Source organism: Gymnodraco acuticeps, unplaced genomic scaffold, assembly GCF_902827175.1.
Source record: "Gymnodraco acuticeps unplaced genomic scaffold, fGymAcu1.1, whole genome shotgun sequence".
Lineage (NCBI taxonomy): Eukaryota > Metazoa > Chordata > Actinopteri > Perciformes > Bathydraconidae > Gymnodraco > Gymnodraco acuticeps.
The window spans coordinates 518,110-542,205 of record NW_022990014.1 but is presented as its reverse complement, the minus strand read 5'-3'; the positions used below and the strand labels follow the sequence as shown (position 1 = coordinate 542,205).

The 24,096-nt window shown below is 40.2% G+C and overlaps 1 protein-coding gene across 1 annotated transcript; it reads left to right on the top strand.

Annotated features, from left to right (window-relative positions):
- The first annotated feature begins 12,526 nt into the window (after positions 1 to 12,526).
- Positions 12,527 to 24,096, top strand: glra2 (glycine receptor, alpha 2). Its single transcript, XM_034213474.1, has 9 exons — positions 12,527 to 12,986; positions 13,621 to 13,742; positions 16,467 to 16,534; positions 17,918 to 18,141; positions 19,455 to 19,537; positions 19,617 to 19,754; positions 19,849 to 20,063; positions 21,478 to 21,627; positions 22,414 to 24,096. Exons 1-9 carry the CDS (start codon positions 12,901 to 12,903, stop codon positions 22,696 to 22,698), a joined length of 1,371 nt encoding a protein of 456 aa, XP_034069365.1. The 5' UTR covers positions 12,527 to 12,900; the 3' UTR covers positions 22,699 to 24,096.

Here is a 24,096-nt window from a genome sequence, read left to right as displayed (position 1 = left end):
AAATGAGGCCACTCCACCCAGCCATATCAATACTCATATTGCCCGAGGCATGGGCCGAGGAGGTGGAGTTGCAGCAATCTCTGACTCAAGTTTACTTATCAATACTAAACCAAAATTAAATTATACCTCCTTTGAAAGTCTCATTTTTAGTCTTACGCATCCGACCTGGAAAACTTTGCAGCCAATCTTATTTGTTACAGTGTACCGTGCACCAGGTCCTTATTCAGAATTCTTATCTGAATTCTCTGAGTTTTTATCAACTTTGGTACTTAAAACAGATAAAGTAATTATCGTAGGTGACTTTAATATTCATGTTGACGATGATAAAAATAGCCTTACTGTTGCATTTAACTCTATATTAGATTATGTTGGTTTCTGTCAGAGTGTAAATAAACCAACCCACTGCTATAATCACACTCTCGACCTTGTTCTGACTTATGGTATTGAAATTGAGCAACTATTAGTCGAACCGCATAATCCTGCTTTATCCGACCATTTCTTAGTAACTTTTGAAGTACTGTTACTAGACTACAAAGCATTAGTCAAAAGCTCCTGCAGCAGAAACCTATCTGTTAGTGCTATAGCCAAATTTAAGGAAGAGATTCCACCAATACTTAACTCGATAGCATGTCTGCATGTAGGGGAGGAAACTTATACAAAATGTACACCACCCCAAATTGATCATGTTGTTGATAGTGCTACAGATACGCTGCGAATAAAATTAGACTCTGTTGCTCCTTTGAAAAAGAAGAAAATAAAACAACATAGATTAGCTCCATGGCATAATGCCGAAACCCGCAAAATAAAGCAAAAGTCGAGACAACTTGAAAGGATATGGCGTTCCACTAAACTTGAAGAATCTCGTTTAATTTGGCATATTACTCTCAATGAATATAAGAAAGCACTGCGTAAAGCGAGAGCAGCCTACTACTCTTCATTAATAGATGAGAATAAGAATAATGCAAGATTTCTTTTCAGCACTGTAGCCAGGCTGACAGAGAGCCATAGCTCGATTGAGCCTTCTATTCCCATAGCACTCAGTAGTAATGATTTTATGTGCTTTTTTAACGATAAAATTGTTACTCTTAGAAACAAAATTAATGACCTCTTGCCTTTGACCAGTATAGTGTTTTCAACAGCTCCCGGAAACGTAAGTTCTAATATTACACTAGATAGTAAACTTGAATGCTTTTCAGCTATAAACAATTAAATTCAATGATTCTCTCTTCTAAACCATCAACGTGTATGTTAGACCCAATTCCAACTAAGCTGCTAAAGGAAGTTTTTCCATTAATTAGCACTTCTTTATTAAATATTATGAATATGTTTTTATTATCAGGCTATGTTCCACAATCATTCAAAGTAGCAGTGATAAAACCGCTTCTTAAAAAGCACAACCTCGATCCAGAGGTTTTAGCCAACTATAGACCTATTTCTAATCTTCCGTTCCTCTCAAAAATTCTTGAGAAAGCAGTCGCAAAACAGTTGTGTGATTACTTAAAAAACAATGATTTATTTGAAGATTTTCAGTCTGGCTTTAGAACACATCATAGCACAGAGACAGCTCTGGTTAAAGTCACAAATGACATTCTAATAGCCTCTGACAAGGGACTTGTCTCTAATCTTGTTTTGCTCGATCTTAGTGCTGCATTTGATACTATCGACCATGATATCTTATTGCAAAGACTAGAGCACTTAGTTGGCATACAGGGAACTGCTTTAGGCTGGTTTAGGTCCTATCTATCTGAACGCTCTCAGTTTGTATGTGTCAATGATGAATCTTCCACGCAAACCAAAGTTACCATGGAGTGCCACAGGGCTCAGTGCTCGGACCTATTTTGTTCACATTATATATGCTTCTGTTAGGCAATATTATAAGGAATCATTCTGTACATTTTCATTGTTATGCGGATGATACTCAACTATATTTATCAATCAAGCCTGATCAAATTAATCATCTAAATAAAATTCAAGACTGCCTTAAGGACTTAAAAACATGGATGACCTTAAACTTTTTGATGTTAAACACGACCAAAACTGAAGTTATTGTACTTGTACTTGGTAAACAAATTATCTAAAGATATACTAACTATGGATGGCATTAATTTGGCCTCCAGTGAGACTGTAAGGAATCTTGGTGTTATATTTGATCAGGATTTATCCTTTAACGCCCACATAAAATCAATTTCAAGGACCGCCTACTTCCATCTACGTAACATTGCAAAAATCAGGCATATCTTGCCTCAAAACGATGCAGAGAAACTAGTCCATGCATTTGTTACTTCAAGGCTGGATTATTGTAACTCCTTATTATCAGGGTGTACCAAGAAGTCAGTCAAGTCGCTTCAGCTGATTCAAAATGCTGCAGCTCGTGTACTAACCAGAGTTAGGAAAAGGGACCACATTACTCCTGTTCTGGCTGCCTTACACTGGCTCCCTATAGAACACAGGATAGAATTTAAAATTATTCTTCTCGCCTACAAAGCCCTTAATGGGCAGGGCCATCTTACCTTAAAGAACTCATTATACCCTACTGTCCTACTAGGGCATTGGGTTCCAAGAATGCAGGGTTGTTGGTTGTTCCTAGAGTCTCTAAAAGTACAATGGGAGCCAAAGCCTTTTCTTATCAAGCTCCACATTTGTGGAATCAGCTTCCAGTTTGTGTTCGGGCGGCAGACACCCTATCCGTTTTTAAGAGTGCGCTTAAGACCTTCCTTTTTGATAAAGTTTATAGTTAGGGCTGATTAGATTCAACCCCTAGTTTTGCTGATATAGGCTTAGTTTGTCGGGGGACATCTTACTTCTTCCTTCTCTCTGTCTATACCTGTGTACTCTCATGTTCCGATTAACCCAGCTTCCCCAAATTTCTTTCTTTTTGGTGTCTATATACGCTGGGATCCGGAGTCATGGATGATCCTGCGGTCCCGTGTCCTGGATCGCGAGCCCTGGATCTTGAGTCGTGGCTGTGGCTGTGGCTGTGGCTGTGGTCCTGGATGGATATCCTCGTGGATTCATCTTCCTATTATACACACATGCATTTCCAAACATTTGGACTACCTATGTTGCACATGTATTATCTTTTCAATTTACACACGGCATCTATTGCACGTCTGTCCGTCCTGGGAGAGGGATCCCTCCTCTGTTGCTCTCCCTGAGGTTTCTCCCATTTTTCCCTTTAAACTGTGGGTTTTCTCCGGAAGTTTTTCCTTGTACGATGTACGATGTCGTATTGTCATACTGATATTCTGTACAAACTGTGAAGTCCACTGAGACAAATGTAACATTTGTGATATTGGGCTATATAAATAAACATTGATTGATTGATTGAAAAAGAAAAACACAAAAAATGGAATCACTCATATACGAGTTAGCTAGTCATAATATGATGTGTCTCAATACTTAATTAACAAACTAGGTTTTTTTTCTCGCACTGTGAATTCTTTAAGATGTCTTTTGAAGAAGACAATTATCAGCCGTCTTAGATGGAGGAGAAAGTTACCGCTCTGTTCCCATGGCAATCAGCTAGGAGGAAATAACTTTGCATTCATCAAGTTTAAAGTGGGATTCATCTGTCACTGGGGAGAAGTTGGGTTCAGGAAAGCTCTGACATCTTGTTTAATCATGTGAATGTGATCAGTGCTGTGATTCAACTTCTAATAATCAGATTCTTTCATCTTGATATATTTTGTTTCCTTTTAAGATTAATGAGCTTAATGAGTGTACTCTGTGGCTAATCAAACGTCTGCTGAATACTTGAATCTGTGATCCGTGCTTATAATGAATAGATTGTACAGAATTGACATTATTTCACTGAGCAAGTTAAATAGGAGTTAATTAAAGAATGGTGTTCTGGTTCATTTGAAACTGTATGGTTAATAAATGTCTCCAGGGTAATGAGCTTCATGATTGTGAATGAATGAAAGAGAGGGCTCCAGTGGTTCTTTAATACATGATTTATGAGTTCAGACCACTAACTGGTCAGAGAGTGAATTCAGTCATTACATTACATTGCATTTAGCTGACGCTTTTGTCCAAAGCGACTTACAATAAGTACATTCGACCAGGAAGACACAACCTTGAAGAAAACAGAATCATATAAGTATATCAGGTTTCATAGAGCCAAACATTTCAAGTGCTACTCAACTGGCTTTAGGTAATCCAGTCCTTTATTGGTATAAAAGTGCTTCGTTAATCGTTCTAACGCTCGAAGTGGAGTCGAAAGAGATGAGTTTTCAGTTTGCGCCGGAAGATGTGCAAGCTATCTGCCGTCCTGATGTCAATGGGGAGCTCATTCCACCATCTTGGAGCCAGGATAGCAAACCCAGTCATCCTTAGGCTTAATGACGGCACTGTTCCAAAGACACATTAAGTCCTGTTAGCTGTCAGGTGTGTTATCTGGGCGATCTGACAGCTCCACATGGTCTCCGCCACCCAAGTAGAATCAAAGCAATGTTATTCCTAAATTAGTTCTGCACTATTTTACTGTAAAATATGAAGTGGGTGCATCAAAGTGCACTCACTCTTGAGAATCCCAAACTAGAATTGTAACTAGTTACGTAGGATAATTTATCATAAACAATTACACAAATGTCCAACTTGAGTTAAGGATGGCCAGATTTAGTTTAGAGGGTCAAATGTCAAGATCACTGTGACAAACCCATTTGGAGCTACAGTATATCCTGAGCAATATCATGATCTTTTTATTTTCTTTACATTGTTTGTGCAAATACACAATCAGTTCAAGGATTTCATTTTGGCACTTTCATGAAAACTAAAGCAAAAAACAACATGTGAATGCTAATCACTTATTATAACCGCTATCCCTTTACGAACCCAAGTTTAGATGATATATAAGAACATTAGCAGAGAGGTGCAGAGTAGAAGATGCCATATACAATAAGACCAGGATGGCCACAATTAGGAATGAGTTTAGAGGGACAGCTCAATTTAAAGATGAGAATGCTTTAAAGAATACATATAAATAACTACAAAATCCCCAAAAATGGTCGTGTCTCGGCTCACTGAAGACGTTTCATTAGACTTTTCAACTATGTGTCTCACTGTATTTCAATATGCCAAATCTGTTATGCAGTCAAATGCAAATTTCTAAAAAAACACCCTTTAAAGGTTTGTTAAGAACTCAGGCACTTAGGAGGTAGGACCCAATTGCACGACCCGGGAGACAGAGGTAAAGTATTGGTAGGATACTTTATTTTCCAGAATACAGCAAAAAATGGTCACTAACTAATCTCAGGATGAGATGACAAAAAATTAGAACAAAAAAGAAATCGCTCACGTGGTGAGGAACACAACTTTTCTTTGAGCACAAAAGAGCATAGACCTGACCAAGGCAAAAGACAAGAGCATAGACCTGACCATGACAAGAGACAAGCATAGACCTGACCATAGACAAAAACGAACTGACACTGAACACTGGGAGACAGGGGAATTTAAACACAGGATAACAAGACACAGGAGGGAACAATCAGGGGCGGGGCTGACACTGATGAGCACAGGAGACACAGAAGGGGTGACAGGTGAAAACAATCTGGAAATTAGACACACCAGGGAAACTAACGACAGACAGGAAAACACAGGGGAAAAGACCAGACAATACACAGGGAGGAAAACATGACAAGGAGAAAAGCAAAACACCCACTACCAGACACACAAAACTAAAAACGTGACACAACACAAGAATCGTGACAGAATCCCCCCCTCAAGGGACGGATTCCAGACGTACAAAAAAAAACATCCAAAATGGGTGGGTGGAGGGAGTCCGGGACAACAACCCAGAGGCAAAGCACAGACCATGATGGGTGTCTCGGGCGGACGACCCAGGGGAAAGGCAGAGTCCATGATGGGTGTATCGGGCGGACGACCCAGGGGCAAGGCAGAGTCCATGATGGAGCTCTCAGGCGGACGACCCGGGGGCAAGGCAGAGTTCATAATGGAGTCCTCGGGCGGACGGCCCGGGGGCAAGGCAGAGCCCATGATGGAGTTCTCTAGCGGACGGTCCGGGGGCAAGGCAGAGTTCATGGTGAAGTCCTCGGCTGGGGAACTCAGGAGACCGGGCTCTAGGGCGAAAGTCGGGAGTCTGGGAGATGACTTGAAAGGGAACTCGAGAGGGGACTGGAGAGGGAACTTGAAAAGGACCTTGACAGGGGACTCGAGAGGGGACTTGAGAAGGAACTTGACAGGGGACTCGAGAGGAGACTTGAGAGGTGACTTGAGAGGAGACTTGAGAGGTGACTTGAGAGGGCTCTCGAGAGATGACTTGAGAGGTGACTTGAGAGGGCTCTCGAGAGATGACTTGAAAGGGAACTCGAGAGGGGACTGGAGAGGGAACTTGACAGGGGACTCGAGAGGAGACTTGAGAAGGAACTTGACAGGGGACTCGAGAGGGAACTTGAGAGGTGACTTGAGAGGTGACTTGAGAGGGCTCTCGAGAGATGACTTGAAAGGGAACTCGAGAGATGACTGGAGAGGGAATTTGAAAAGGACCTTGACAGGGGACTCGAGAGGGGACTTGAGAAGGAACTTGACAGGGGACTCGAGACGGTCGGTAAGCCGACAGGACACAGGAAGCTGGCATTGGCCGAAGAGCCGGTACTAGAGCCGAAACTGGAGTCGGGACCATGGCTACTGGGGCCGGTAGTGAAGCCGGAACCATGGCTGCTGGGGCCGGTACTGGAGCAGTCTGTAGGTGAGTGAAGAATTGATTCATCTGTGCAGTCAGCTGTTGTATCTGCGTAGAGATGATTTCCTGAAACTCTGCCTGGTGTCCTACCAGCTCTTTTATTCCCTGGGCGGCTATGCCCAGCTGTTCCCCGTAGCGATAAATCTTCTCGACTCGTGCTGACAGGGCAGCATGAAGCGTTATTGGGTCGGCTGGGTCCATAATGGTCAGTTCGTTCTGTTAAGAACTCAGGCACTTAGGAGGTAGGACCCAATTGCACGACCCGGGAGACAGAGGTAAAGTATTGGTAGGATACTTTATTTTCCAAAATACAGCAAAATATGGTCACTAACTAATCTCAGGATGAGATGACAAAAAATTAGAACAAAAAATAAATCGCTCACGTGGTGAGGAACAAAACTTTTCTTTGAGCACAAAAGAGCACAGACCTGACCAAGGCAAAAGACAAGAGCATAGACCTGACCATGACAAGAGACAAGAAGCATAGACCTGACCATGACCATAGATAGACAAAAACGAACTGACACTGAACACTGGGAGACAGGGGAATTTAAACACAGGGTAACAAGACACAGGTAAGTAAGTAAGTAAAACTTTATTTATATAGCACCCTTCTCAACACGGATGTACAAAGTGCTTTACAGTACAGTACACAGGACACAATTGAAAGTACAACTATAAAATGTAGAATAAAAGGCATAAAACAGCAGCAGGTAATACATAGGATAAAACATACAATAAAACACCAATAAAAATAAAAAAGGACAGCCACTAACTCACCTCCGACGACGACCCAAAGGCCTGTCGGAACAGGTGGGTCTTTAACTGCCCCTTAAAAATCTCTATTGAGGCCGAGGTTTTTATTATCTGAGGGAGTTTGTTCCAAAACCTTGGGGCCACCACCTCAAAGGCACGGTCACCCTTAGTCTTTAACCTGGTTCGGGGCACATTACATTTACATTACATTGCATTTAGCTGACGCTTTTATCCAAAGCGACTTACAATAAGTACATTCGACCAGGAAGACACAACCTTGAAGAAAACAGAATCATATAAGTACATCAGGTTTCATAGAGCCAAACATTTCAAGTGCTACTCAACTGGCTTTAGGTAAGCCAGTCCTTTATTAGTATAAAAGTGCTTCGTTAATAGTTCTAACGCTCGAAGTGGAGTCGAAAGAGATGAGTTTTCAGTTTGCGCCGGAAGATGTGCACCCTTAGGAGGCCTTGTTCAGAGGACCTCAGGGCCCGGTTTGTGGTGAGAGGGTGGATCAGGTCATTGATGTAGGCTGGGGCTTGGCCATGGACAGCTCTATATGTGAAGACCAGTACTTTGAATTGGGTTCTGAGATGGACAGGGAACCAGTGCAGGGCAGAAAGAATCGGAGTGATGTGGCATGTTTTTTTGGACCGAGTCAGTAATCTGGCTGCAGGTGGGAACAATCATGGGGCGGGGCTGACACTGATGAGCACAGGAGACACAGAGAAGGGGTGACAGGTGAAAACAATCAGGAAATTAGACACACCAGGGAAACTAACGACAGACAGGAAAACACGGGGAGAAAGACCAGACAATACACAGGGAGGAAAACATGACAAGGAGAAAAGCAAAACACCCACTACCAGACACACAAAACTAAAAACGTGACACAACACAAGAATCGTGACAATGTTTTGTATAGGTGGTAACTAATCGCTTTATCAATGTTAAATACATCACTTCCCTTTTATCCCATTACACATTTATATGAAATTATCACAATTAGCGCGAGATGAGGGAGATTAGGGAGGTGTTTTATTTTTGGGAGGTGTTTTATTTTTAAAACAATGGGCATGCCAGTCTGATCCATGATTACAAAAATATTCGTCTGTGAAAGACCATTTCAAAGCAGATAGAGTTGTGGCACAGCTGTGAATGTAGTATACCTTCAATGCTTGCTGACAGTTTAAAGCAAGACAAACATGATGGGAAGGAGAAGAGACGCGGTGAGTGTCCATTCAAGAAGACACTGATGCCTGATAATAGAGAACAGTGTGTCTGTAGGCAGAAAGCAATCCTTTTCTTCTTCACTTCAGGAGGACTCAAAGCAGATCTGCCACAAGATACAAATGTAATGCTTTACCTTGAAGTTGTGCTTTAGTTTTAAATGCACTACTGGGACAGAAAGCAACACACAGTATAGTACAGTGTGATGCTCGCCTCTATAGAACTGGGTTCAGTCAGTCATCTTTAATGTGTTCTCCATTTGACAGGTTGCATGCTAATCACTTTTATAAAGCCATGTTAGCACAAGCATACCACGTCTTGTACTCTCACAGTGAGCCTTTAACCCTTTGCCTCACATACTCCTATATGACAACAATTCAAACGTTTCTTGTTTCTTCTAACAGACCTGGTGAGATGTTGCAACCGGCTACACTTGACAGTATTTCCTTCCACAGGAATATACCAGCCAAAGAAAATGATGTCACATTCGGTTGGAATACCAACACACATTAATATTCAACCCAAGACTCTGCATATAGGAGATTAGTTTCCCCATAACATCTAAAAAAGCCCGGGAACAAGCACTGTGTCCCTCTCCTTAGAAATTGCTCCCATAAGATACATTCAAGATCGCTGAAAGGAAAAAACTGATATAAACCAGTTCAGCAAATGGCATTTCATTCAATCTTCAATCTATTCTCGCATCACTTTGACAGCTGCACAACTGCAGCGACAGTGAGACAAGCCTGTGAGCTGGAAATAGATAAATAGTGAGCCTGTGTCAACATGGAGCAGACATTGGCAAGGGAAAAGTATGTGTATGTGTGCTGTTCAGAGTGTGGGTGAGTGCACAGAAAGTGGAACTCAGGGGAGACATCCTGACATGCAGATCTGAGAGAAAACACGATGGATTCGCCCCCGCTTGAAAAGTAATTGCTTATCAAACGGAACACGTTTTTAAGCTTGGATATGATGTACACATGCTGTAAAAACAATGTTGCTTTTTATTTAGCTGTGGGGATGTGCAGAGACCGAGTGACTGTCGGGCGTGGATGGGGGTCTAGACTGAGGATCAGCGGGTTTTCAGTGCTCAGTGATGGAGAAAGGCTCTGTGGCTGTCAGGTTGCTCCCACTGATGAAGGGAGGCTGTGATTGACAGATGAAACCAGCACTGCCTGCACATGGCCTGAGAGATGGCAGGACCTAAGGAGTGAAATCCTTGTGGGGCATTTATGATGCTCATGTACCCAAGGTTCACTCTATAGCTCCTACTATATCCACAGATGAAAATGTTTGTATAATTTCTCCGTCTGTGTTTCAGCCAGGATGTGTGTACAATCTAACCACATGTATCACTCTCTTGTGTGCCCCAAAATAGCATTTAGCTACGACGGAGATTATGATAAGTGTGTCGGGTGTTTTTGTGGCACGAGAGGATTCGCAAATCCTTCCTTCTCTTCAAGAAATCCACTCATTAAATCCTTTTGCATTCTTCCTCCGGCATGTTGCCTCGTCTCATCAAAATTGCTCCCACCACAAGTTATTCCCTGTATCCCTACTAGGCCCTGGGATCAGCTCCATGAGTTGAATTATAGAGCGAAAAAGTCATTAAGTGGGATAAAGATACAAGGAATCGATGGAGCAATAGATACTCTGCCGCTCTCAATTGTCTCCAGTCCAGTGCACTCGAGCATCGAGGTGGTAAAGCCCGCTGGTTGTTTCCAGGTGAACTCTCCCCCAGCCAGTCCACAACTCTTCAGTCGTTGAGGGGGGATCAATGGTCTAAATGGAGCACCCAGCTGGTTACTGCAACCTAATTTGTCCTAAATATACCGGAAGTATTACAGCAGGCTAACCTGACATGTGTTTTATTTTGGGTTGCAATATCATGACAAAAAGATTACAAAAGATTTCATATCGAAGCAATAAATTGTCCTGCAAATCCTTTTAGACAACACAATAAAGCAGATGATGTAAATCCCTAATTCCCCACAGAATAACAGGCGGTAGCGACCAATCTTTGTTGTGTGTGGGCAGCTTTAAAATAGTGCCTGTCTTGGGCCTGTAATTTTAATGGCTGTGAGGAAACTGCTGGATAAATTAGACACACAGACAGTTCTAGTCTAAAGAATTGTTCTGTCTTACTCGCTCCTTTCAGAGAGTGTGAGATGCACTACATCTTTCTCCCCTTTAATGACACTCACATTTGACTTGTTCTCCTCTAATTATGTGACCCACCTGACCCCGGAGTTCTCCCTTATGGAAACTAATGGCCAATGGAAGCTCAGGTTGGTTGTCATTATAAAGACAATCCTGCAGCTGTCCCAGAGATGGGAAATAAAGGACATGAGTACAAAGACAGAATTGTGGCCCTTAACCTGCAGAGAATGTATTCATTAAAGCCACTTCACAATGTGTTTGATTTGATAGATGTTATGTTTGCCTCCGGTCAGACGCATTGGAATTGGAATTCATCCATGTAGATCATCATGACACATATCAATATAACACACATCATCATAATACCGGTGAGAGAAAGTTTGTATGTTTCCTTTTGTTATTCTGAACATGCAGTATGCATTTATGGAGTCAAACATGCTTCAGAACACGACTTTCATAAGACCTCTGATAACATGCTGATGTTGAATCAAGCCACACATCCTCAACCATGAGATACAACATGACACTTGTAATTTGGGCTTTAGCATTCAAATACGATGACTCCTCCTCAGGATTAGATAGGCCAAGGAGATCTGGAAACTGGTCAGTAACCAAGTGTCAAACTCAAGTGTAATATGGCCCTGATGTCACAGCAATGAGGCGTGTGATGTGCTGAGCGTCATCTCACAATAAGATGTCTGTGGTTGGCTCGATGTGAATGAAATACTTTTTTTTTTCTCACTAAGTTAAGCTGTTTCTTCCACAGCACATGCCGTTGTGTTCATGTGGAATGAGTCATTCATGCCTGTGGTCCATGAAGCCTCACATCCCACTCACATCCTCACGCTGCCAGGTTTCCCATGCAGCCTCTGCATCAATGCCAAGATTGCATATACATATATATTGAATAATTATTACTAAATCTATGTGGCAGCCTACTAAACCCTTCCACCCTTGGGCTCCATCCAACCTGTAGTATATTTCTGCCATCTTCGTCTGTGTCTGTGTCTGTCAGTCAACTCTCTTCAGTCTCGCTCTGGGAGGCCAACCTTTCAGCATTTCCAATGATGTGCCTCGGAAATCTGTTTCCAGGGCAACCAGGGTACCAAATACTCTCCCAGTGGCTTATGGCTTGTGCGTCCTTTATTTACACTTGTCATATCTGTGTGAGGATGTAGGTTGCTCTAAAGAGACAAGAATGGGAACTCAAAAAGGCACATTGTGTAAAAAATTAAACCAAAGATGATGTCAGAGTAACCCAGGCAATCCTATGTTGTACACCCACAGTATGAGTGTGTTGTTTCCTGTTATGCTTATGATTCGGTATTTGTCAAAGGTATATTTTTAATAAAGGATGTAATGTGACATTGGACTCCCACATGTTCCGTCTAATTTCCTCAAAACTGCTTAAATACACAAGTGGGAAACATGGATCTTACTGAGGCCAATTGATCCATGATGCGCAGCTGGCGCGATGCCCCTGATAGTAACGCTGTGACATTACAAACGGAAACCTTTCGTTACGTAACAACACTGAAGACAATGATTGAATGTGTTTCTAATGATTACCCCCCTCGTTTATTGGACTTATTAAAAACCAACTCACGTCTATCATTTGTTAGCCTTGCGCTTGCGCGTAATGGAGCCGGGAGCTGTCCAATTTCTGAAATGAGAAAAGGCGTTTCACTCCCATTCCTCAACAGAAGACCTGCGAAAGATTTCACTTCATAACTACCAACAGGGGCCAGCGGGGCTGTCTTCACAGAGCCAGCTGTCAGATCTGAGCCAAAAGATTTTCGAGCGTTTTTGGAGTTTCACCCTCTCGGCGTTTGACCACAGGACTGATGTTTATTCACACCTCTGCTTCGGAGATCTGTTTTTGGGAGTTTTATGAAACTAAACTATGATCTGTGGCTGCCTCGAGGAATGTCTCATGTATTTTTGTGTGACACAAGAACATCCAAACGCCCGCGACTTGGTCAGGAAGAAAGCGGTTCCCCTATTTGGATTATGTGTTTGACCAAAACATATGGAAGAAATGAAAAAGTGAGCACATGGGGAAACCTCCAGGAATGAATCGCTTTTTCACGAGGGTTTTGGCAGCTTTATTTACATATCTCATGGCGACAAACAACTTCAGGTAAGTCAATTCATTTACCGATATGAATTTACAGATATGAAAACACATTAGTTATCCCTTCTTTACTTTGGTAAATACGATATATTACTAATTGTAGGCGCCGTTAAACAAGCAAGATATAAGCATTGACTTTCCCTCTGCACAGCCTAAGTTGGTAATTGCTTGAGCTTGATTAGGGCTAACTAAAGTTACTCTCTATTTCCAACAGTTTAAATGGTATTTCTAAGCACAATTTCGTCCTTAAAATGTGCGCAAACTGTCCAATACCTCAGTGTTATTTTTTGTGTGAGATTTACGCATGTCATTTTATTATTATTCAATCTCTTGTGTCATCATACCAATATATCTGCGATGTTTCATATGGAACTACATCACGCTGTGAAATCTGTCCGGTAATCTTGCATGATGTGACAGAATTGTAGGTCTTTCTGATAAAAAACGAAATGCCTACGACGTCGAAATCCCAGATTTGTCCGATACGTGTGTGTTCTTAAACGCATTTTCTAGTTTCTCTGTGCTTGCCCATCACTCCCTGGCAGCTGCTAGGCGACAGATAAGGTTTAACTCCTGGGTTTCAGCCGTGACTTCAGTTTGATAAAGTGATTTTTTTGTTATCTCACTATGTGTGTTACAGAGTTGTGGATGCCAAGGAGTACGATTCCAGATCATCCACCAACCTGTCTCCGTCAGACTTTCTGGACTCACTCATGGGTCGCACGTCCGGATATGATGCACGAATAAGACCGAATTTTAAAGGTTTGTTTTTCACTGTATTTTGGACATCTTCACACATGTCAATTCAAACTTAATTTTACCTTTGCAACACAACCACAGAAACACCTTCTTTTCAAGTGGTGTGCATGGAGAATTTCTGCATGCAAAAAAACGGTATCCCATCCCCACCTCCCATTCTCTTTGACATTATTACCTATCTGGAAATCCATTGGCTTTTATCTGATGCTAAGACACTGAGCTGTCAGGCCTTAGACAAGCACAATCAATCACTTCAGTTGACAGTAACATGGTTGTCCTGGCTTGAATTAAATCACCAACTAACCCCTCATTGCACGTTTGTTGTAATGTGGTCAAATCAAACGCATGCACACACAAACAGTCATTTATAGCTGCAACTAAGCCTTATAATCAAATAGTTGATAGACGTAAAAATGAATCTGCATCAAATATGACAGTTTACTACAAAATGCCAAATAAATGAATGGTTACATCCTCATAAAAAATGGGAATATTTTCTTAATCTACTATGATATTACAAAAAAAGGGATTGTTAGTTTATAAAAAACAAGACATTTAAATCGTTTTTGTACTATTTTGTACTATTCTTAGTTCAAGCTTTTTTTTTACAATTTTCTAACAAGAATGATAATAATAATAATAATAACTTGAATTTATATAGCGCCTTTCATAACCTCAAGGTCGCTTTACAAAGAAACATACAAGGACAACACATAAAACATAAAAACATAAAACAGGGGGCAGAAATGGAAGTGTAAGTGGGGGGGGGGGGAGATTGAGTTATTATTGGAAGGCGATGTTGAACAGATGATATAATCTGTATCTCCATTAAGTAATATTTTAGAAACCAAACAAAAAGATCACGGACAGGGTTGCCCCCATGACAGGCCAAATGAGGGTTGGTACCCCCAAGGCAAGCCTGCAGGCTGCTGACTCCCACTGTTGTTGATGCTGTTATAGATGGGACACAAACAGCATCTGTCAGTGGAACTGAGCTGAGTGAGGAGAGGCTGCTGGGGCTCAGGCCCGCTCTGGGTGGGTCAGGTGGGCTGGGATTTGTTGTGGGGGGTTTGGGGTTTCCAGTTGTTAAAGCAGCCAAGAAAGTGTAGTATGGGGACTGATCAACAGGACTCAGAAGCACATGGCTCAGACCTTTTCTCTCCATCTGCTGGAAAAGGAAAGAATATGGACATAAAATGGGATGAGGACAGCCTGTGTAACACCAGCTGGTATTTTCAGGGGGGTAGGAAGTGAAAGCAACTGTTTCTAATGAAGAGAAGCCGAGCACACGTGGATGAAGATGCAATGAGAAGGATTTTAATGGTGCTGGGTTATATTTGTATTCTCTGCAGATACAGCTTCTTGTCTTATACACATTTTATAATAATCTCATAGCTAGAAAACAAACACTTTTGCATGAACCCACTGCGATGTAAACAGATGATTTCAGTTGCGATCCTCCAAGTCATACTTTGAAGTGAACTGTACGGTGAACTGTATTTCTGAAGGCTGACCTAGATTTCCTTGCTGACTTTGTTGTGTGCAGGTACTGCTTCTTTTTTTCTCCTGCTTCTGCTGTTAAATGTAGCTACCTGACGACAAACTGAGGCAAATATTAATACCTAGTGCCATGCAATATTGATGAGAAAAGCACAGAGGAAGGGCACTACCAAGGGCTTAAAACTTCACTTATCAGATTCGGTAAACACATTTGCTGTGACTGAAGTGGCATAACCTTCTTAGCCTCGCAACAACATTTCTGTTTAGGTCATGAAAAGGACACTACTCGTTATAGCATGCATGGTACTTTTTACCTTAAGTGTTTTGATATTAACAAATGACTAGGGCTGCAACTGATGAAAATCTAAAATATGGGTGCATTTCTCTCTTGAATAATGTATTCTTGTTAGAAAATAGTACAACAAAAACTTGAAATATTTAAAAGTCTTATTTTTGTATAACCAACAGTCATAATTGTTGTAGTTTCATGGAAGATGTAGAACATATTCCCATTTGATATAGACTGTAACAAGTAAGTTATTTGGCATTTTGTAGTAAACTGTCAAATTTGATGCAGATTAATTTGATTATCAGGCTTATAGTTGCAGATCTAAATGACTGTTTGTGTGTGTGTGTGTGTGCATGTGTTTGTCATTGTGTGCATGTAGTGTGTGCTAAATTCTTAAACACAGAATGCAGAAAAATACATTTCAAAGCGTGTTAACCACAAAAGATCACCACATCACTTCAAAATCATCAATATTCTAACAAGGTGAAACAGTTTGACGTTGTTAACAATTAATATATTTAGTTGGAGTATACATTTTCACACCATTTACCACAATTGTTTTGATCTTTTGTGTCTGGTTATACACAGCATGCAGCATGTCGCCATCCACTCTGGAGCTCCTTAAAGAAAATGTAATAAATAAATAGTGCTTGTTGGTATTAATGCATGTTGACACACTCAGTGGAACAGCAGCTTGTGAACCAAAGTCCCAAATATCCTGATGAAATAACTTCATCCAAACCCATTGGCCCTGATCATATGGTTTAAGGCTTTCTCCTGTCATGTGGTTGTCATTCCATTTCACAGGTCCCTCCGTAAATGTTACATGCAATATTTGTATCAACAGTTTCAGCTCTGTCACAGAGACAACCATGGTGAGTTCCTCTGGCACTTTGGCTGATTTCTGCACAATGTGTTATCTATCCCTCAACCTGCAGGTCCACCAGTTAATGTTACCTGCAACATATTTATCAACAGCTTTGGTTCTATAGCAGAAACTACAATGGTGAGTTGAGCGCTGTGCTTGGACAATCTAAAGTCCTGACTCTTGCTCAGAAGTTAAGACTGAATCATCCTATTTTACATTTTTGACCTTATACCTTTTTTTTCAAAAAACATTTATCATTGCTATGTGTACCTGTTCACAAACATACTTTGTTTTTGCCATCAAAGAGTCTATTGGCGGTTGATAAGACACAGAAATCTGTTATACGTTTATGCAAATAAGTATTGGTTTCTTCTCCCTTGACAGCCCTTACACACAAGCTGGTTTAATAATTAATAGAATACATTTCAACCAGCAAGTCCCTTTAAGTGCAGCCAATAACTCTAGGGAAGGGGAGGCTTTCATACCAGCTGATCTACAATATGATGTGAAACATTGCCATGCCTTAGGGGTACAAATATAAAACCTGTTAGGCTGCATCTCAACTCATCACGATTAAAGGATTCATAATGAGTGATAATGAGTACTTAAATCGTGAATGAAGGTTGTTAATTTGCGCGTGAGCAGGGGCTCATAAGATTGCCAGGAAATTACACAGCTTTTGACACGCATGCAAATATTTTTGAACCGCCAATATTCTGATGAAATGTCAAACAACATAAGGGCCTCTCATCATCATGACATTTCAATTACTCTGAGAAACTGAGCTTTGTGAAACTCAGTTTACTTACTGCACTGTCAGAGTTCTCCTCATCAGCCACTTGATCTTATAAATCCACCATTAGCTTCTATAATGGCGGTGAAAAAAAAGATGGTAAATAAGAAAAACTATTATAAGGTCAGTAGTTTGCTAATTCAACTTGCAACAATGGACAATCATCACACTGGTCATGTGAACATCATGTATAATGTAACATTCTAGGCACCGAGATGATGGTTGATGGTGTTGCAAGATATAGATGTTGCCAAATCTGCCTTAAAATAAATGTCTTGTTTCTCATCCATTTTATTATTTTTCATGTGTTATTATTATTATTATTATTACAGGACTGTTTTTGAGTGAAATGTGATACTTAAAGTAAAAGTAAACAACTACTAGCAACAAAGTGTACTTTAGTAATCAAAAGTACTCATTATGCAGAATGGTTCCTTCAGAGCATTCTTGTTTTACACAATTGTATATACATATTTTATTGTATATAATTAAATAATAAGTAGTATGGAAATACCTCAGCATTGCAATTGAATAATTTGAGTGCCTTGCTTTCCATTTATCAGATTATTTTTTTTAAATAATAATGGAGACATAAGGTTACCAATGTAAATGTGTTCTTTACCTCATCAGAAAGATAACTAATATTTAAAACCAATACAAATGACTGCTTTCTCATAACCCCAATCGCTGGACTACAACATATGCAAAGCCGCTTGTCATCTGTGCAGGATTACAGAGTGAACATCTTCCTGCGTCAGAAGTGGAATGACCCTCGGCTGGCGTATAGTAAATATCCAGATTCCTCCCTGGACCTGGACCCATCCATGTTGGACTCCATATGGAAGCCCGATCTCTTCTTTGCCAACGAGAAAGGGGCCAACTTCCACGATGTGACCACAGACAACAAGCTGCTGCGGATCTTCAAAGATGGGACTGTTCTCTACAGTATCAGGTGAAGATAAACACAAGTTAAAACAAGTCAAGTAGGAGGTTAACACAAGAGTGATGAGACAAGAGGTTTAAGGCAAATTGATCATTTAAAAATAACTGTTAGACATAGTTTACCCCGGGGGATTTTGTAGGAATCTGTGCTGAGTGAAAAATGAATCTGCAAATAACCAAAAGCTCTGATGCATAGATCACCCAAGGACATGTCCACTTATTGCTTTTCTTACATTTCCTCTCAAACATCAAAGACTGTCAATCTAAAAGATACAGTTTTAAATGGATTTTATCATATTATGATCACTCCTTTGAAATGGCATAATTCAATAAAGTCCAGTACATCCCCATATGCGATGTCGATTTTTTATAAAAGAACACTGATTGGAAGAGGGCCAGCAAATCTCAGGGGCATTGTGGGGAATCCGAAGCAAAGATAAAAGTGGGAATCGGTCTTCATGTTGGACTGTTGAACTCCTGAGTTCTGTGAAGAAACACTACATTGTGTGTAGTACACACTCCCTAATATTCCATATTCCCATCATACAGTGTTTTATTCTTCTGTATAGCATTTCATCTTAGATTCTTTTCTGCCTTCAATTTTATATGTATAAACCTGCATTTCAATTACACCATTACGTCACTATTTCATAACATTGTTGATGTGTTTAAGTGTACTGTATGTTATATTTTTGGAGCCTGAGACTTACAGTTTTTCATTGGCAACAACTGCCCTTTATCTATTGTGCGTATGAAAATAATGCAGAAGATTTGTAATCCATAAAACCATTGCTAAAGACTCTGAAACAAGCAGACAGGATGGATGACATTTTGAAACCCCATCGGCTGAAAATCTGAACAAAACTCAGTACAAGATATGAAAATATGTTTCATTTTATTTCAATACAACTTCAATCACACGCAGCATTCAATTTTCTCCGCAATGATGCGATGTGAAGATCAATTTTGAGTCCATTTAGAGAGGCTCAGGTGTGGAGGCGGAGCGGGTCAACGGGAGAGATGAAAGGTGGTTAGTCGCTCCCTCCGTTCATGAGAGAAACGACAGAGTGGGCAGACAATGCATCACAGAGACAATAAATTGGAGTAATGAAAGTGTGATAGGAACCTGCTGAAGGGAATCATACATGATATTTCAGACACTATCACACAGGAGAAAAAGGCGCACGGATTACCACCAAAAAGCACCAACTGTCGCAAGCAAATTATTTTCTATTCATGTGTCGACTGAAGTTTAATAAATATATTGCTTTCTGAATCAAAAATATTCATTGGTGTTTTCTGTTCACTGCATCTTGCTCACAGGTTAACTCTCATTCTGTCCTGCCCAATGGACCTGAAGAACTTTCCGATGGATGTCCAAACTTGTACAATGCAGCTGGAAAGTTGTAAGCATTGACTTTGTCTCAGTTTTGATTTAGATTTACATATCTAGATACTGATTTGTCTATTCTGTTCTTTCTCTAGTCGGGTACACCATGAATGACTTGGTGTTCGAGTGGCTGGAGAACGGGGCGGTGCAGGTGTCAGATGGACTCACACTGCCTCAGTTCATTATGAGGGAAGAGAAGGAGCTGGGTTACTGTACAAAACACTACAACACAGGTGAGAGGACACACACACACACCAAATATACCTTTGCATTTCTATGGTTCATGTTTTGGTAGCTGAACTGCATTTGTGTGTCTCGCTGTTTCAGGTAAGTTCACCTGCATAGAAGTGAACTTTCATCTGGAGCGACAGATGGGGTACTACCTGATCCAGATGTACATTCCGTCCCTCCTCATCGTCATCCTCTCATGGGTGTCTTTTTGGATCAATATGGACGCTGCTCCAGCCAGAGTGGCACTGGGTATCACCACCGTGCTCACCATGACCACCCAAAGCTCCGGCTCCAGGGCTTCTCTTCCAAAGGTGAGCCCTTGTTTGGTTTCTATAAAAAAAAACATAAATCATAAAAACACATCACAAATCTCTAATGGTGAAACATATAAAAGAGACAGATATGAAGGCATGCACCAATTATTATGATTATTATAAATACAAACATTGCTGATTGTGGTCTCTTCTTCTTGTAATGATTTAATAATTAAATAATTATAAATATTTTAATAACATGTCTAAATATACACATGTATTGTTGAAACACATGGCTCAGTGTTTCTTCTCCACACTACCTCTTTTAAATCAGCACAGCAATCCACTTTAAATACAGTATCTAGTATTTGTAATAGGTAAATATGTAATATTTTAATTTCATTTAGTTTTGCTACGTATTCTTCTTTCTGTGTCTTTGTATGCACCACATATACCAAAGCAAATTCCTCGTTTGTGTAAACCTACTTGGTATAGAAACCGATTCTGATTATATAATTACAATTTAAGGATATGGGATAAAGATAAAGAGACCTAAAGACCCACATTTATTTTAAATGTAAGATTACTAAATACATCAATTCGTTTTCAATTTGTTTTACACAGCCCGTCCTTGGAGCTTAAATGTGGGTTGTTTACTTCTCTACTGTAACTGACAGTTTCTTTGAGAGTGACACAGTTCAGCTCTGTTGTCCTGGTCAGTGCAATTCACAGCATTCAACATGTTTGTAACAGCTGTGAAGATGTTGCTATCTAAAGCATGTACATAGCCTACAGCAGTGGTTTTCTGTTGTAGCATATTTCCAATCAGAGTGAATTACCATGCACATGTTGTGAAGGGTACTACAAGCACTGAGAGTCAGATCTTGATGATCAATCACTCTCCATGCATCAGGCCGCACCTGAGCACCGAAGACCGCAGCTGCGTAAGAGATTCTCACATAAAAGACTTGCATACTGTTACATATTTAAAGAAAAGCCTTTGAGAGCCTCGATTCTAGAAAACAACACCTTAATATGCCTTAACTGTTCCTTAAAACGCCGAGTTGTTTTCTTTAGATGCTAATCAGCTGTCATGGAGTGAGGAGTTCACTTTCAACTTTTTCAAAAAAACAGGAAGGGAACTCATCTCTTTCTAATGGTAATGAAGGCAGCAATTATTTCCCTTTATTTATGAATTCACTGACATTACTGGCAGCTCTGATACACTTGTTAGCAAACATGACCTATAATTACAGTCATTTAGAAGTCTATTGAACTGCCACAATGAGCAAGGTTAGGTGAGAAAAAATAATGAAAATGGTCCACAGCTGCAATAGGAGAATTGATCTCTAGGGCTTAGAAATAAATACGGAAACATTCAAATCTAGCAAAAGTCAGCCTGAACTTTTAGCTGATACCAGTATGATCACCTTCAAGGATCTAACAAAAGATATCTGTTTTTTACTTCCAGGTCTCTTATGTGAAAGCCATTGATATCTGGATGGCTGTGTGTCTGCTCTTTGTATTTGCTGCATTGCTAGAATATGCCGGGGTTAATTTTGTCTCCAGGCAACAGAAAGAGTTTCTTCGTCTGAGGCGAAGGCAAAGGAGGAATAACAAGGTAGGCTTACAAAGTTATTTGGATATCAAACTTATCCACATTAGTGGTTGTCCAAACTGAAAGATATAAAAACATTCATGGTACCCAGAAGATGAATCATAACAACTCTGGTGAAGCTCTAACTTTTCCTGTAGTGCCACCAACTGGTCAATTGGCCCAATATTTAGGACAGCTATTCATAATATACATCGGGGATTACCAGGTCACTATGACATAATGATAATAATAAAAATACAATGTGCAAAATCAGGATGAGAGCTGATTCTCTGAGTTTTTTCTACACCGTCATCAGGTCTTAATTCTGGTTAAGTGGCCAAATACCTACAAACATACTGAAATTCAGCCGCAGTTGTAGGCTTCGTTGTGTTTAGTGTTTAAGTGCAATTATTAGCACATTAACAGTTTCATTTAAAATGTGAGCATGGTAATATAATAATTCTGCTATAGGCCTATCTGCCAAACATCGCCATGTGGCATTGCCATTGTGAGCATGCTAGCATTAGCTTTAAGCACAATGAACCACTGTGGCTAACTTCCACTTTACATGGCACGAGATATTGAAGTAGCACAAACAGTGAATTAATATTCATCCCCATAGGCTTGCACTGAGAGATTTATCAATACACTGCATCAGGTCATCTTTTTATAATTTAAAAGTGTTATCTCATGATTACTGTTCATGTAAGTTCACTATGCTAACAGCAACACTAAGCACTTTCAGTGGGGTATCTAAGAGTAGGGCCTACATTAATTCTGTCCATATGTGAATGTGTTTTTTTTTTTCAGGATGAGGACATGCGTGATGGCCGCTTTAATTTAGCTGGCTACAATAAAAGTCAATGTCTGCCAACAAAGGATGGCTCAGCTGTTAAGAACGCTGCTCCAGCTCTGAACTCTCAACAATCAGCCGCCAAGGACTTAGAGACCATGAAGAAGAAGTTTGTGGACAGAGCCAAGAGGATAGACACTATCTCCAGGGCCGGCTTTCCTCTGGCGTTCCTCATTTTCAATGTCTTCTACTGGGTCACCTACAAGATCATCAGGTACGAGGACATCCACGTAAAGACTTAACCCTTGACAAGCAACCTTTATTTTTGTTGTCATTTCTCAGATTGAGAAATGCTTGGAAAGCACAGTGAGATGAGATGGGAGGCTGCGTATTGAGAGGTACCATGGTGGTGATGATGGTGGAGTTCTTTCAGGGATAATGTATAATGTCCATGCATCATACAGTAATGCTCATGCTCTGAGACACAGATGTTTTTGTTGTTGTACTGCTGGATAATGTTTCCTGCCAAATCTGGGAGAAATGGTTTCAACTCAATGCTTAGTAATATGCTGGAGAATAGGGACCAATATTGTTTAAATAAATTCTGCCTTGCCATCTGTACAAGGAACAAAGAAACATTCCATGGATTTGTAACAGTAACATAGCCAGACCCTCAAAGGCTGTTTGTGATTGCAAAAAGGTTATTTCTTAAGGATGTTTAGGACTGTTTTATATTTTAATACTCTCATCCACTCACAACGCAGCAAACTTAATATAATTCAAAGTATATAGGCAGAAAACACATACAGTACTAAGGATCCTTCAGACAAAAGGAGAGGGACACGTATCAGGCATGAAAGAGAACAAAGCAGATTAAAATATGGAATTGAGAATTGGATACTGCATTTTTATGAAATACCTGAGGCCTTAGATATCAAAGACTTGGAGAGATGAAGTGCTGTGCTTCTCTATTTGTTCAAGCCTCACCTCTTTCTAATGGTCTATCAGAGTTGAATGCAGTGTTTGATCTTTTCTACCTGTGGCCAGAGTACATCCAAAGGTACTTCTTGTTGTTTCTTTTCTCTCTCAGTGTATTATAGATCATATTTCTGTACAACTGATGTCACTTAAAATCTGTGTAAGTTTATTCAGATTGCTATAAAAGTCACACATTTTTGTTTTTATTCTAAAATAATTGATTATACAAAATGTCATATATTTCACAGGCTAAGTTCATAAAAGTATAATGATCAAGTTTAAAACTGGGCCTCCAAACTGTGAACACGCACTGCATTACTCAATGTTGTCATATGCCCATATGCACATACATTTATTTATATTCCAGGTTAATAAAAACCCCTGGTAAGGTATGGTTTTAGAGTTCGAGACTGTTTTTTGTAGATTTAGTCAGATTAAATATTTATTGTAATGGAAGAAAAGGTTATGTTCTTAAGAAAAAAAGCTTTCTGTATACTTCTTCAACCTCCGCTGTGGCCTGTTTCCCTTCACTTGGCTTGTTTGTTTGACATATGTTGCGATTCCACAGTGAAGGAAGTTCTGCATTAAAGTCAAGGTATAGTGCAGCTAATGGCCCTCACACTCCTGATATACTGTAGTGAAGAACTCTTTTCTTGAATGCTAAACCTGAAGAAAAAATATTTACTGCTCTGTACATCAATAAAGTTGACTGCACCACTTTA